Source organism: Pelophylax lessonae, assembly GCF_965119305.1.
Source record: "Pelophylax lessonae genome assembly, chromosome: 6".
In the NCBI taxonomy this organism is placed as follows: domain Eukaryota; kingdom Metazoa; phylum Chordata; class Amphibia; order Anura; family Ranidae; genus Pelophylax; species Pelophylax lessonae.
In genome coordinates this window covers 110,920,457-110,936,600 of record NC_138773.1, presented here as the reverse complement: position 1 = coordinate 110,936,600, position 16,144 = coordinate 110,920,457, and the positions used below count along the sequence as shown (strand labels likewise).

At 39.0% G+C, this 16,144-nt stretch overlaps 1 protein-coding gene across 1 annotated transcript in view; it reads left to right on the top strand.

The window, feature by feature from the left end:
- Positions 1–16,144, top strand: part of LDAF1 (lipid droplet assembly factor 1) — a 261,173-nt gene that overhangs the window by 225,636 nt on the left and 19,393 nt on the right. Inside the window, exon 4 of the mRNA XM_082262317.1 lies at positions 209–347. Coding sequence (XP_082118443.1) covers positions 209–347 — 139 coding nt within the window. The remainder of the gene's footprint in view (positions 1–208; positions 348–16,144) is intronic.

Below are 16,144 nucleotides of genomic sequence, written 5' to 3'. Positions count from 1 at the left end.
CAATCAGTTAGATTTCAGAATCTTGTAATCTGAACAGTGAAAAAATATTTGATTGTCTGTTATAGATTTGTACTTTACAAAATTGCATTTTTTTAACCTTGATGTGTTGAGGCTTTTTTTTTGTTTTGTTTTTTAATATGTTAGCAGTTATGCTGTTGTCAGTACAGTTCTGTTTGTGCTATTTCATAGTTTTTGTCATGTTTCTTAGGAATTGTTATAGCAGTGGGAGGAGTAACATTACTTTGTGTTCTGTGCGGACTCGTGATTCTGTCGTTTGGGGTATCAGGAGTGCTCAGCATCTCTTACTTTGCCATATCTAGCATTTTAAACTACGTACACACAGCCAGGTAAGCCATATATATACTCTAAAACTGTATTTATTTTTTTTAATCATTCATTTTCATTTTACTGTTTTTATGATGTTTTTACCATATTTTTTCACATTTTGCAGCATTTAAAGCTGTAAGAATTTAGCAAGACCAGTCTTAATTTAGGGAGCAATTCTTCTTTGTGATAGGAAATTGACTGATGCATTAACAGAATAAATTAACCCGCCATAAACAAGATAAAACTATTCTCCATTTTCTTTATATAGAAAAAAAAAAAGGAAATGCATAGCAAAGGGTATATGAATATAATATGCATCAGTAGACCCCAGAGATCTTCAATGCATTATGTTCTAGCAGTTCCACCTTCTTTACGTTGTAGAAAACAAACTACATTCATGCTAATAAGGAATAGGATTAATTCCTTCCAATCGATTTCTCCTGTTGAAGAACTTGCAGCATGCTTGATAGGGCACACATATTGTATAAATATAGTGTAATAATGATACTGTCATTTTAAGTTTTAGACAGCCAGTTTTATCTGCATTAATCCACTTGGATAAAACAACCTGTAAGAAATACAATATTTGACTTCACTTCGAAGAAGCATGTATGCTAGCTTGGCTTTAAAACTTGGATGAACATAATGCCTATACAGAAGGTGATATGTTTTTTTATGTGTATGGCTCATTCTCATTTACATTCACTTCTATTTTCAAATTTGTATTATTTCTTACACACGCACCTGTAATTACCTGAGAAAGAAAAACACAGCTCATATATACAAAAATAATTTTAGGCGGTTGCTGCAATCTATATCCTTTTTTTACTGTCGTGATTCACTAATAGTCAAAATGGAAGAACTCACTTGAATAAAAATCTCAAACTAAAACACTATAGACTACTCCACATCAATGGCCTAACCTTTAGACAATGCAGTGAGAAAAAAAACTAAAAAACAACCTACATACAGACCACCTTAACAAGTAAAACCATCTGTCATTGTTATCTTGAAATCATACTACTATTAAAGCAATCTAGGCACACAGCTCCCATTCAAAGCCTCCTATATATTTTACTGTAAATGTCATTAAGTGACACATCATTGATGTTAAAATCAATCAATGTTAAAAAAAAAACCTGAACCCTAGGTGTAACCTCTGGCAATACACTATAAACCGTGTCATGGTCTGCTAGTCCCATATATGGCGATTCAGTCAACTGTACATATACATTGCCATGTGTAATAAAGAGATATAGAACCATGAACAATTAATAGTTTACTGGCCATGCAGTAACTCCATTTAAGGTTTTCTTCTTATATGATATTCAACATTGTTGATGTGTCACTTAGGGCATTTGCAGTACTTCAATATTGTTGAGGTGGTCTGTGTTAGTCATAGATGATTGCTTGAAGTTTTCAGTTTTTTAACTGCATTGTCTTATAATTGAAAACTGGCACCCAAAAGATGCCAGGGAGAAGATGCTGGCACTAACAAGTGACCTTGCGGGTGTTGGACAGTTGGAATAGAGATAAGTATTTTTTACTTTAATTCTGCTTTAAGTGTTACAGTGTAAGTCAAAACATACAGTGGACAGAGGGAGGATAAGTAAGGTTGGGTTAGGTGTTTCTCAACATTTTTTCAGTCAAGACACCCTTTAAATAATGGACAATTCACTCTAAATTGTTAATACAATAGTTGTGCATAATGCAGCAGCATCCATTCATGTAGGACATGCAACATCAGACGTGATATATATTTTTTTTCACAATTTAAATATTTCTTTGCACAGTGGTACTAACTAGTGTTCCTAGGTTTCTCTTCTCCCTCCGTTTCTTTCCATCACAAAGCTAACTTGACCCCAGGTGGTGTGGGGGGCGGGCAAACAAGGACTCTGTGCAGGCGCTCCTTACCAAATGATGATGTTATCAGTTGTTAGACACTGGCATCTGGTTCGTTCAAGGTTGTAATGCTGCACAATAAAAACATGTGCTATATGTATCAAAAAAAAGGCAGGCTTGATTCACCTGCCTGCTTGTTGGAAATTTTGTAGGCATTTTGTCACAGCACCCTTGTGGAACCCAGAAAGCACGCCCGTTTATCATAGCTTTGATAAAAGGCTAAGTAACATATACCAGGTTTTTTTTTGCTTTTGGTGTTCCCATTGTTAAAGATTCCTTTATACTTCTGCCAAGATTTCCAAACAGTTCAGTACTTCAGTATTGCTGATGACCCAACAGTACTGCTGATGACCCAACAGTACAGCACTTCCTGTCATGATGCCCAAACAGGAAGTAAGGACAAATCCCAATGGAACAAGATAGAAGTTATGGTCCTTCCCCGCTCTATTTATAATTGACGCAACTGTTAACCTGAATATGTAAAATTATGTTGTCTCTGTAAAGAAAAATGTAAATACTTATCTCTCCTGCTCCTCTGATCAAGAGGAGTCACCAGCTAAATTCTGTGCAGAAATCGTGTTCCAGGAGTGTCAATCTCTTGTGTCCACTACCACTACTGCTTGAGTCCTGTTTAGGATGTTACCAGACATTTATATGTGCTAAAATATAGTTCCATGTTACAACTGTTGGCTACACCTAGAATGTAGGAAGTAGGTGTGCACAATGCCTAAAAAAATTCATATATACCTATGTATTGCATGTCGTAAAACCCCACTCTGAACTTTGTGCCCTTCAAAAGATACTGAAAATGTAATGACTAATATATCGACTCATTTAGAACGCATAGATTACTACAGATTTACAACATAAATGACTAGATTGTATGCTTAACCACCCTATTCAAGCCCCTGTTTTTGTATATGTTGCTAACAAAATATTATCAAAAAATCCACTTTCTGTCCCAAAAAGGTGATGCAGATTAACACAGAAATCTAAAATGTGTGCCGAGGTAATACATCAGAAATGATGAAAAGCTGTCTCGGTAGTGAAGGGTGAAAACGTATAGAAATGAATCACTTAGTGTTGTCCTCTAAAGTTTTTATCTCCTCTTTCTTTGTTACTCAGAAGATGAAATTTCCTGCTGTGCAACACAACCAACACTATTAATAACATCTGACCTTCACAAATACAGATCTCTAAAAGGAAATAGAAGTGAATGCAGGAATGAATTTACCATGTAATACATGCTCTTGTCATTCTTTTTGTGAAATCATTTACATAAGATTGTGCTTCATAGAAAAAATTGTAACACCATAAAACTGAATTCTATGTTTCTCTAAATTGATTGTCAAAACAATAAGACATCCATCCTTTTAGATTTGCTTTTCTACAAAATACCTAATGAGAATAGGTTAGAAATGTGTAGCGTTAGTTTTTGATAGAACTGTATAGTATTAGCTTTTGATAAAAGCCAGGTTAACCAATTATGCCCCAGGACTATTTCAGACACTTTTTGTTTACAAGTTAAAACCAGTATTTTTTCATAGAAAACTACTTAGAACCCCCAAACATTATATATATATATATATATATATATATATATATATATATATATATTTTTAGCAAAGACTCTGGAGAATAAAATGTCGGTCATTGCAATATTTTTTGTCACGCGGTATTTGCGGTAAAAACGCCATTTTTTTGGAAAAATTTAGAAAAATCACATTTCACTGCTTTTTAAAAATACTAAACAGCAAAGTTAGCCCATTTTTTTTGTATATTGTGAAAGATGATGTCACGCAGAGTAAATAGATACCCAACATGTTACGGTTTAAAATTGCGCCCCCCCCCCCCCCGTGGGATGGCGACAAACTACGGTCAATAGAGATCTCAATAGGCGACACTTTAAATTTATTTAACGGTTACCAGTTTAGAGTATAGCTCTTTTTTTTTATTATTGCCCACGCTCTGGCGATACCTCACATGTCTGGTTTGAACAGCGATTTCATTCGCGGCTCGACTTCCGTATACGTTTTTTTTTTGTGCGCGAGGGTGGCTAAAAATTTTTTTTTTTTCCTATTTATTTTAATTTTTTAACTTTTTTACAGGTTTTTTAAAAAAAAAAAAAAAATCTGATCACTTTTATTGCTGTCACAAGCAATGTAAACATCCCTTGTGACACCAATATTCAGCGACAGATACTCTTTATGGAGGGATCGAGGGTCTAAAAGACCCTAGACCCCTCCACTACACTTCCATGTATGCAAAACGCCGAAAACGCAAAAAGCCGTTTTTTAAATTTGCCGCCTTTTGCAGCACAGTAACCCGGAAGTGACGTCATGGACGCCGCCTCTGTGTTACGTCATTGGAGACCCAATCGAAGCCGTTTCTGGCTTTGATCGGGACTCCATCCAGCCGGCGGACGTGGGACGGGAGCCCCGAGCAAAGTCACGGAAGGCGGCAGGAGGGGGGGGGGAACGTCCCCTCCCGCTCACCCGGGTAACGATCGAGCGGCTCCCGAGCCGCATCGGTCATTACCAACGGAAAGCCGACCGTTGGCTCTAAACCACGGTACCGGGATGGTGCCTCCTAGCTAGAGGCATCTTCCCGGTATAACCCTGCAAAGTCTGCCGACGTAAATATACGTCCGTATGCAGTAAGTGGTTAAAAACACAGTGGCGCTAGGAGAAGACAGTGATTATTGCTAGCAGTTGCTATCGCAAGAGAATTCAGCAGGCAATCAAGTTGATTGATCGATCAGCTTAGTAAATTCAGCAAACCCATTAGCGGTTCGAATCTTGAAATTCAAAACCTTCGTGTTTTGTGAGATAAGACAATCAGGGGATCATTCGGTACCTCTCAGTGTTATCTTCTGAATCATTCCCCACACTAATTTAATTTGCATTCCTACTACACATGGCAGCAAGATCCCCTTTATCCATAGCCTCTACAACATTCTGCCGCAGGTATATTGATATACATCAGCAGTTGTCTATCAGCCACTCTGTACCACCTTGAGAAAAACGTATGTAGCACCCTCCTAGGTAGGTGCTAGTAAGAAAGTATAGTTTGTGCTCTGTCTGCTTACCAGAAAAGCTGCAGGTAAATCTATATTGTTCTCTGCCTACTAGAGAGCGGGATCTGTTAGTGTGGTCTGCTCATTGTGCTCAGAGTGCATCTCATTCTGTCTAGAGATTGTTTCACACTGGTCCAATAGGGAGGCATGTTGGACAGTGGGAGGAAACCTGACAAATGGGTACATGGGCTTTTAAAACAGTCCTGATGATTGACAGAGTGAAAGTCGCCTCAGTGCATGTTGGCATACTGTAAAAAAGCCAGGAGCAGGTGTGCTCGAGGTCTTTCGTTCCCGCCTGCTCCGTAGAGGTGCTATGTGGCCTCAGGGGGTCGTCCTGAGGGCCTGAAGAGTTGCAGTGAGGAGCTGAACCTAGAGGTCCAGAGAAGCTGACTGAGAGGGGCGACAGTGGAGGATCTGTCTCTGCAGTACAGTGAGTACAGAAACTCGTATCAAGGGGCCTGACCTGAGGGGGGCCACCCCTGCTCCTAGTATAGTCACTGGACGGGTGTCAGTGGGAAGAGGACACTAGAGAGACAATCCTGAAGATAGATTATCGTCCATCAAGTCATCTTGTTAGAGAGAAAAGAGAGCAAGAGACTTAAGCACATCCACACTAGTGGCAGAGAGCAAGAGACTTAAGCACATCCACACTAGTGGCAGGGTGGATTAACAGCCTGGCTGTTCCATATCTCCAAGCAGAGTTCAGAAGTCCTCAAACAATGGGAATAGTTCAATTGGAGTATCCCACTATTTCCTTCTCCTATCCCAAATTACCAATAAACAACAAAACAAACAACACCCCTAGACTGTTCATTCATGTGACGAGCCGGAGAGAACAAGGAGGGATTTAGGGACTTTCTCAAGTAAATGTGTGCTGGTAACCAGGGGAGCCCATCAAGACAATACTCAGCAGTTCCTGCGGGGACAGTGCTACATGTATAACATATCTCTTACCGTTTTGTTTTATGGATAACACAGTAATATGAGAAAGTATGTACACCCCATTGAAATTGTTGACTTATATTTGAACAGGCAAGCATTATTATCTAATTCCAATAGCACCTACATACATGTGTGATATACTGGCAAAACTGACACATACAATTAAATGCTGTATAATTATCATGATCTAGATATTAATTCAATTGTAGATTGGCCAAATGGGAAAAGTAAGTACACTTTTACATTTAACAAACATTAAATCCATGAAATTAGAATTGGTCATTCCATAATAAGTGACAATATTTGGAACATTCATAGGGAGTATGCAGGTGGGATGTCTGTAGATGACAACAAGCTGTGTAGCTTTGTTCAAAATGGAATATTGTTCTTGCTATAGGTGTAGGCCATTTACCTATCTCACGAAGCCTGACCTGAAAACTCCCAGGACATTGCTAGGATGTTGCTAAGTGAGACCTAGCTATTACTGTTCATCTTCACGATCACAGGATTGAGCTCTTTTACTGATTCAAACCTCCTTGCATGCACTTTTTATTCCATGATGCAGTAGCTCTGAGCTCAGGATTTGAGAGCTCTCTCCTGTGATGGTGAAAGGGAACAGTAATAGCTGGGCCTCACTTAGCAATGTCCTAGGAACATTCTGGGAGTTTTCAGGTCAGGCTTCATGAGGGTACAACACATAAATAGCTTACATCTATACCTTTGCTATTGTCATGTGTGGTGTCGTCATGCCAAGATCAATAGTACTCTCTGAAGTCCTTTAGAAAGAAGGTTGTGGATGCCTATGAGTCTGACAAGGGATTTAAAAAAATCACCAATGGATTTGAAATGAATTAATCCGCTATGTGGGAAAAAAATCTACACGTAACATAGATATTAGGTGCTAATTTGTCCAAGACTGGCCAGCCCAAAAATCTCAGCTCAAGAGCTGGCTGATGCTAGAAGTTTCCACAAACCCCAAAATGTCATCAGTAATGTTCAGGTAACTCTTGCAACAGTTGGGGTGCATGCATCTACAATCAGAAATAAATTGTAAAAATGTAACTTGCATGATAGGTGTGTTAAGAAAAAGCCTTTGCTGTCCAAAGAGAACAATAGAGCAATATTACAGTTTGTCATTTAACATACAAACAATGGCTTTTTGGATATGCTGATGAGAATAACAGTAGACATGTTTGCAACCAAAGACAATTTTTTAGGAGAAGAATCTCATAACAGCTGAGAAGTATGGTGGTGGAAATATTACGATATGTTTGCTTTGCTGCTTCAGAACATGTGCAGCTTACTGTCATTCAGTTTTTCTGCATCCTGTCAAAGTGTGCTTGATGAAAATGTGATACCATCTATTAAAAAGTTGAAGTTGAATTGGAAATGGTGGAACGGCACAAACAAAAAATATAATAAAATAGAAGGCTATGGACTGTCCAAGTCAAAGTTATTAATTTTTTCACCAAAAAAAATTGTTTTGAGGATTTTGAAATGGTCAAGTGATGCAAGAAAACCCACAAATATCTTGCAACTAAATTCATTTTGCATGAAGAAGTGGTAAAAAACTTCACAGAGCCAATGTCAGAGACTGGTGGGCAGTTATGAAAAATTACTTTACGCTTAAGGGGGCAATACCAGCTTCTGTTGCCAAAGGTATATTTACTATTTTCACAGTACACGATTATATCTATTGAAATTTTAAACAAGTTATTGAAAATTCAGATTTTTTATTGTGTTTTTTTTCCCAAGTAGATCACCTGTTGGCATGGTTTTAATCAAAATGTAATGTTTGATTGTTCAAGTATTTTAAAAAAGTTAAAGATTTCCAGGGATTGTAATTAATTTTTCATATGAGTGTATATACAGTATACAAGTATTTGTCAATTACTTTTGGCTGCCAGCTAAAGCGGTCTCCAATTACTTCCTACAAATCTATTAAAAATTAGGAACATTTTGTGATTGTGTTGCAAATAATAATTTATAAGTATTGACCAGTGGTAGTTTTACTGTTTCACTGCCGAAGCAGCTATGACTTTCTTTTTTTTTTTCTTCTTCTAAAATGCCCATAATAAACCTGAAGATTTTCTATATATTTTCTGAAAACCGAGACCCTTTAAAATAAAATGGTGTCAGCTGCAATTTTATCTATATTTTTCACTTTTGCTGCCTGAGCCATTTTTTTCAGTTGTTGCACACCAGTTTAAATGCACATTTCAGAGATCAGCAAATGGGTGTTCATTCTGAGTTTCTGATGTTCTTTTTCCTGACCCCTGCCATATAAGTATATGTAGTGTTACTATATAAATTGTCTAATTTTTCATTACAAAGATACAGAAAATAAAAATTCCTTATTTCATTTGAAAATACCAATGTATATAGTTTTACAATTTATATAAGAAATAATGAGAGGAAGGACTTAATTAGGGCTAGTTGGTGTTAACTAATGTAAAAAAAAGCATTACATGAGAACAACTGTTATTATAAAAACTCTTCCATCATGCTTGAGGTCATTGTAGCCGTATTAGTGCACTTGCGACAGAGACAATTGAGTACTGTCCATGATACTTTTTTTATTTGCACTAACATACAATTTTTCAGGACAAGCTTTCGGGGTATGTCCCCTTCTTCAAGATCCAAGCAGTACTGATTCACAAAATGTTTAGCAGAATGGTAAAAAAAACACAATCTCTAAGCCAAAGGAAAAAAAAAGAGAAAACCAAACAAACATAAACAAATTTAACTGGCAATTGTAATAAAACTAGCATAGTTAGTGAGATAAGACAGAGGGAGAGCTGAAGACAGGGGGGAAGGTGGGGGATAGTCACAGAGGGGGGTCGTAAAACTGTAGGATAATGAGTAAGGAAACCCATATCTAAATTTAAGCCGTTATTTTTTGTGTCAAAAAGAAGTATCATTCTTAATTCAAAAGTTTTCCTTTCCTGGATAGTTCTGAAATTCCCTTTAAGAACTAAAACATTGAGGTCTTCTATAGTGTGGTCCAGTTGTGAAAAATGATGTCCCACAGGTGTGCAGAAACTATCTTCTTTATGTTCCTTGATGGTATGTCTGTGCAAATTCATCCTCGCTTGCAACTTCTGTCCTGTTTCGCCTACATAAGATCCTTTGCTACATCTTTTGCATTGGATGAGGTACACAACATTACTGGAGGTGCAGTTGTATGATACTGTTATATTAAAGGTCCCATTTGTGTGTGTGACACTTTTAGACAGATTGATCTGGTTGCACAGTTTGCAGCATTTTTTGTGGCAGGGTTTGCTCCCATTATTTGTGACTTCATAATCAGAATGAAGTTTTCTGCTGATTAGTTTATGTCTGAGGTTGGGTGGTTGTCTGAAAGCCAGTATTGGAGGTTGTTGGAATATTCCTTTCAGAGTTTCATTTTCTGTTATGATGGGTTGTAAATCTTTGATTATCTTTCTTATCCCTTCTAGTGCTGGATATTCTGATAACCGTTTATGACCTCTGCCTGTTTTCTTTTTTTGATCCATGTTATCTCAATGCCCTGACATTTTGTCTGTTTAACCACGGCCTTGCTTGCTGCATTTTTACCTTTTTTTCAGGTGTGGTGGGTCCCTGAAGATAGTCAATCGCAGCAAAACCCATCATTCCTTGCAGAGTGCTTTGGTGAATACTGGGCAGCTATTTAGACCTCAGCCTGCTTTAGGGCCTATATTTGACTCAGGGTCTCAGAGGGTCCACTACCCTAATAACAGCTGAATAACGTTCCTAATCCAATTAGATGTGCAGCAAATGGATTCAAACCTCCAAAACAGGTTAAAATCTGACTGGTGTTTGTGAAAATTTTCTTAGTACAGACGGTCCCAGGCTTCAAACAAGACAGGGACTGTAGGTTTGTCCTTAAGTCGAATTTGTTTGTAAGTCAGAACAGGTATATTTTTTAAGTGTAGCTTCAGTCAAAATAATAATTTTTAAGTTTTTTTGATAACATAGGGAAGGGTAACACCCCTGTAGTATTTGTTTTGCTGTCTGGGCCCCTGTTCAGAAGATTTCACCTCACATCTGTCCCTATGACAACTGGATTTTGAAACCTTTTGGTTGTTTTTGAAACAAGGATTTGTGATAAAGCTTCAGTGGAGACACCTTTTCCCCAAAATAACGCTTACAGGAGTGATTTTCCCTTCCTAGATTTCTCCTCACTTCCTGTTGTCTCCCTCCATTTGTAAGTAGGAGTCATTTGTAAGTCAAATGTTTGTAACCTGGGACCGCCTGTACTGGCTGTATGATGCATTAGGCTTCCTTCATGTGGGAACAGAGAGCAAACAGCTAAATACACAATTAATGGATGCATACATATGAACTGTTTTAACTGTAAAAGCGTAACTCCACTTTTTGTTGAGAAAAAAACATTTCCCTCTATGGATCTCTGTACATTACAAGGATTTTAACAAACTTTGTTGCAGATTCCTACCCTTGGCTTTTCTGAAGAAATCATTGTTTGTTCCTCTGTGCTGAGTGGGTCAAATGAGACTGGTTTCAAAATTATCTATCAGCTGTGGCAGCTGCAGAGCTCTGAGGAAAGCTGCTGGGCCTGCATCCCTTTAGACGTGTTCCTATTGGGAGTATCTCACCAAAAATGTAATTTCTCTGTCGCTCATTGACAGACGTAGTCTTCTTGATTCACATCAATTGGGTTATGTTGTCTCCGCAGGAGTAGGACTAGGCAGAAAGAAAAAACATTCTGGCTCCACCCTAGGGGCAGTCCCAGAGGGTATATCCTCCCTCTCTCTGCTACAAGGAATCAGTTTTTTTCTGTCTAGTTAAAGCAAGGAAAGCGACTTCCAGAAAGATTTATCATCGCACATGGAAGTCCTACATTGCATGGTGTGAACCCCTGGGGTTCCACCCACGATCTTATTCGTTTAGTCGAATATTAGCTTTTCTGCAACAAGGGGTTGAGCAGAAACTGGCCTTGAGCACTATCAAGGGTCAGGTCTCAGCATTAGCTATCTTCTTTCAGAAGCCTTTGGCTACTCATTCCTTGGTGCGGAATTTCATCCAGGGGGTGCGACATCTGGCTCCGCCAGTGCGCGCGCCGTTACCACCCTGGGATCTTAATTTAGTATTGTCGGTTCTTCAGAAACCTCCCTTTGAAGATATTAGGGAGATTCCTCTACCTACGTTGTCCCAGAAGGTGGCCTTCTTGGTGGCTATCACTTCTGCACGCAGGGTGTCAGAACTGGCCGCATTATCTTGTCGTTCCCCATATCTGGTGGTTCATAGAGATAAGGTGGTTCTTCGTCCGAATCCATCCTTCCTACCAAAAGTGGTTTCAGAATTTCATCTGAATGAAGAAATTGTATTACCTTCCCTGTGTCCTAAGCCCAGTCATCCTTGGGAGTTTGCTTTACACTCCTTGGATGTGGTCCGGGCGATCAGGGTATACTTGAAAACGACAGACTCGTTTCGCAAGACGGATTCACTTTTTGTGATCCCGGATGGACCCAAAAAGGGGTTGCCTGCATCTGCCGCGACTATTTCCAAATGGATCAGACAGACGGTGGTACAGGCTTATTCTATTAAGGGTCGGGAACCCCCGTTCCCTGTTAAGGCGCACTCCACTCAGGCACTTAGTGCGTCATGGGCCTTTCGCCATCAGGCGTCAGTGGTCCAGGTGTGCAAGGCGGCTACCTGGTCGTCGGTGCATACCTTTACAAAACATTATAAAGTTGATGTAATGGCATCGTCTGATGCCTCGTTTGGCCGCAAGGTTTTGCAGGCCGCCATTTGAGGAGACCAGTGGTCTACCTCGAGGGTTTTTTTCCGTTGGAATTTTTATTTGAGTCTCATTCTTTGCTTATAATGAGCCTTTAAAACTTCTAGTTGGCACCGGTTGGGCCTTCTAGATTGGATTTTGATTTCTGTCAATCCCACCCCTCATTTGTGGCACTGCTTCTGGATGTCCCAATTGATGTGAATCAAGAAGACTACGTCTGTCAATGAGCGACAGAGAAAATCGGATTTTTGTAAGATCTTACCGTAAAATCCTTTTCTCTTAGCTCATTGACAGACGTAGTACCCGCCCCTCTATCATTGAGTTGGGTTGGGTTAAATTCTCTGTTGCTGCTTTATAACAGAACTGATTCCTTGTAGCAGAGAGAGGGAGGATATACCCTCTGGGACTGCCCCTAGGGTGGAGCCAGAACGTTTTTTTCTTTCTGCCAAGTCCTACTCCTGCGGAGACAACATAACCCAATTGATGTGAATCAAGAAGATTACGTCTGTCAATGAGCTAAGAGAAAAGGATTTTACGGTAAGATCTTACAAAAATCCGATTTTTTGTTGAAGGGGACGCCAGAAATCTGACTTGTATCTTAGGCAGACTTCTGGGAAAATTGGTAAGCCAATCACACAAGCAGGAAATTATGTTTCTGGGGTGTGGTCACTACACATTCTGTGTACAGAACAGCTCCAGGTAGCCATATTACATCGCATTTTCAGAAAATTACAACAGCTGCAGATTGAAAAGGAAAAGTAATTTTTAACAACATTCAATCACAATTTGATTTGTGTCACAATTGTATACGCTATATTGTTTTTTCTTTATTAGCTTTTTTTTCCCCCCGCGAAAGTGGAGTTTTCCTTTAAAGGATTTATTCTGTTCAGGTCTTGCAATACAGGCATTCCTGCCATACAGCACACCAAGATCTGTAATTCCATGCACACTGCAGGTAAACCAGACTTAAGGTACACTGTCTTGTGGCAAATATGCAGTGTCTTATGTGTTGTCGAATCAGTCAAAGCATCTGTAAAAATCAGCATGCATGCATAGGAGTTACATTATGTGGCCAAAGGAGGAAGACACTGGAAAAAAAAAATACCGGAGAAGATAACAGAAATGGAGCAGTAATTGTGAATATTGATAGAAAAATAGCCTAGGCTACATACAGCGCTTGCCGCAGAAAAACAATTAACTTAATGTATGTGAACAATGTTGAAAACTTATCTTTACAGTATAAGTGAAAATACAAATCAATTAAACACATGAAAATTAATAAAAAGTTCCAAGGAATTTATAAATAGATAAATAAGTCTTTTCCAGTGGTGATCAATATATGTGAATAAAATAAATGTAAAATTCAATAAATAAAGTCTTTTCAAGTGGTGATCAGGTGCAAAGTGCTTCGTGCTCAATAAATAAAAGTTTGTGACTTTCGTGACGTGGATTCCTCTTTTCCTGTGGCTTGTGGTAGAAATAAATGACTTGCCAGAATTGTTGGGTCCTATGTGCTGTATAGCACTAGGACCTACAGCGCTTGGAGGCCGTTCAGGCCAGGTTGGGGATCCCCTTTGTGGATGATCCTGGTGGGATACAGGTTAGGTTCCTCCTTACCCGATCTCCATCCTCAGGATATGGGGTTAAAAGAAAGGCTCCAGATAGTGTATTATCGTTTTAAAAGTTTATTCATGAAATATTCATAAAAATCGGAGCGAAGAAAGACTCAAACTCCAAGTTTGCAGGCAAAGAAACCGCTTACAAACACCTCCTAGCAGAGTGGCGAGCGGAGTGTTCCGGCTTGCGTTCCACGTGGTGAGTAGCGTGCTGACGTGCGTTCCACAACCTTGACGCGTTTTGTCACTTCCTGTGACGTTTTCAAATGGTACCTAACCTAAAGCGGTTTCTTTGCCTGCAAACTTGGAGTTTGAGTCTTTCTTCGCTCCGATTTTTATGAATATTTGATGAATAAACTTGTAAAACGATAATACAATATCTGGAGCCTTTCTTTTAACCCCATATCCTGAGGATCGAGATCGGGTAAGGAGGAACCTAACCTGTATCCCACCAGGATCATCCACAAAGGGGATCCCCAATCCGGCCTGAACGGCCTCCAAGCGCTGTAGGTCCTAGTGCTATACAGCACATAGGATCCAACAATTCTGGTAAGTCATTTATTTCTACCACAAGCCACAGGAAAAGAGGAATCCACGTTACAAAAGTCACAAACTTTTATTTATTGAGCATGAAGCACTTTGCACCTGATCACCACTTGAAAAGACTTTATTTAATTTTACATTTATTTTATTCACATATATTGATCACCAATGGAAAAGACTTATTTATCTATTTATCAATTCCTTGGAACTTTTTATTAATTTTCATGTGTTTAATTGATTTGTATTTTCACTTATACTGTAAAGATAAGTTTTCAACATTGTTCACATGCATTAAGTTAATTGTTTTTCTGCGGCAAGCGCTGTATATAGCCTAGGCTATTTTTCTATCATCCATTTTAAATCTACAGCTGCTGCCACACGTATACTTTTATCTTATATTTAAACAAAACCTTTTTTTCCGAGGCGCGTATAGTGTTATCTTTTTTCTATAATTGTGAATATTGACCTGTCAGTGTTGGAGGAGAGTAGACTAGAAGATATTGCTGCCATAATATGCAAGTATGTACAGTATACATAACACTGTTAGGACTACATCTCACCTACCTCTCTTCTCAATAAGGTGAATTTAACAGACCCAAAGGGAGCAAAGAAGAAAAAACCATTGTTAGTTTACATATACTTTAGTCAATGCAGCTTGGTCCAGATCTTGCCCATCCTGTAATAGGACAATAAAGCATTGCGTTTAGCTTTGGGTGCAGTCACTCCAATGTAAAATGCCACATCCACTAATGCCCAGTGAAGTTCTAGTATTTAACAATGGAATGACAGAGAGTGGTGCTTAGTGCCAGATGAGGCAGGGGTTATTATTGATTAGGACAGAGGTCATGGCCCAATATACATCTAGGATCAAAAGAGCTCCAGAGGAACATGGTTCAGTTAGAAGCGTAACACAGGTAATTCCAGTACCTCCTTTTAGGTTTTACAAAATTATAATCTGAGGGTCTACCTAAAGATAACAGGCCAAGTCCGGTTCACTTTGAAGTGATGGTAAAGCTTTATTTATTTATTGTATTTAAAACTAACAAACATGTCCTACTTACCTGCTCTGTGCAATGATTTTGCACATAGCAGCCCTGATACCTCTCTTCTGGGGTCCACTGCTGGGGCTCCTGGCTCCTACCGCTGAGTGCACCCATAGGAAGCCACTTTCTATGGGGGTACTCTTGCACACTCGATCCCCAGTCAGGCTGTTTGCATTGATTCAGATTCACAGCCCAACTCGCAAGAGTCAATGGCTCCCGCTGCCCTCAGTAAAGCCTGTGAGAGAGGGGAAAAGAGCCGCTGCAGATGTGCACAGTGCTGGATCGAGATCGGGCTCAGATAAGTATGGGGGGGGGGGTGCTGCAGGGGAATTACTATTTAAAGTGGTTATATCTTAAAGAAGAACTAAACTCTCCTATCGTTTTCAGCTGAAGAGGCTGTCATCTTGGCCTCTGTTTGATGAGCACACATGATTAGTCATGAGACCAGCAATTTGATGGTTTGGTGGTTTGTTTGAGAGCACAACTAGTGTGACAGTCACATTCCCAGCACATACTGGGAGTGTAACTCTTTTTTAACACTGTTAAATCAATGGGTTTAGTTCCACTTTAATGCAGAAAATGCATTAAGTTACAAAACCTTTTACCTTTACAACCACTTTAGTTGCTATTTATACAATGTGTTTATAACTGAATACAAAGTTACCCTATTGTTATAGCTAACACTCTGAGTTGCCAACAAATGTTTCCCTTTATTCAATTGTAATGCAGTGTGGCACCTTTTGTTTACATTTTTCTTTTAATAATATACCTACACTTTATCTGAAAAAAAGACTAATATACAAATCAATGTGTTAAGTAAAGTGTGCAGCGGGCAACATGCAAGCTGGTGAATTAAAGTAATTTGTTGTTAAAATTGTCTTAATATTTGTTTTTCATGTAAGAAATCCAGACCATAAGCCCAAAATAGCTTACA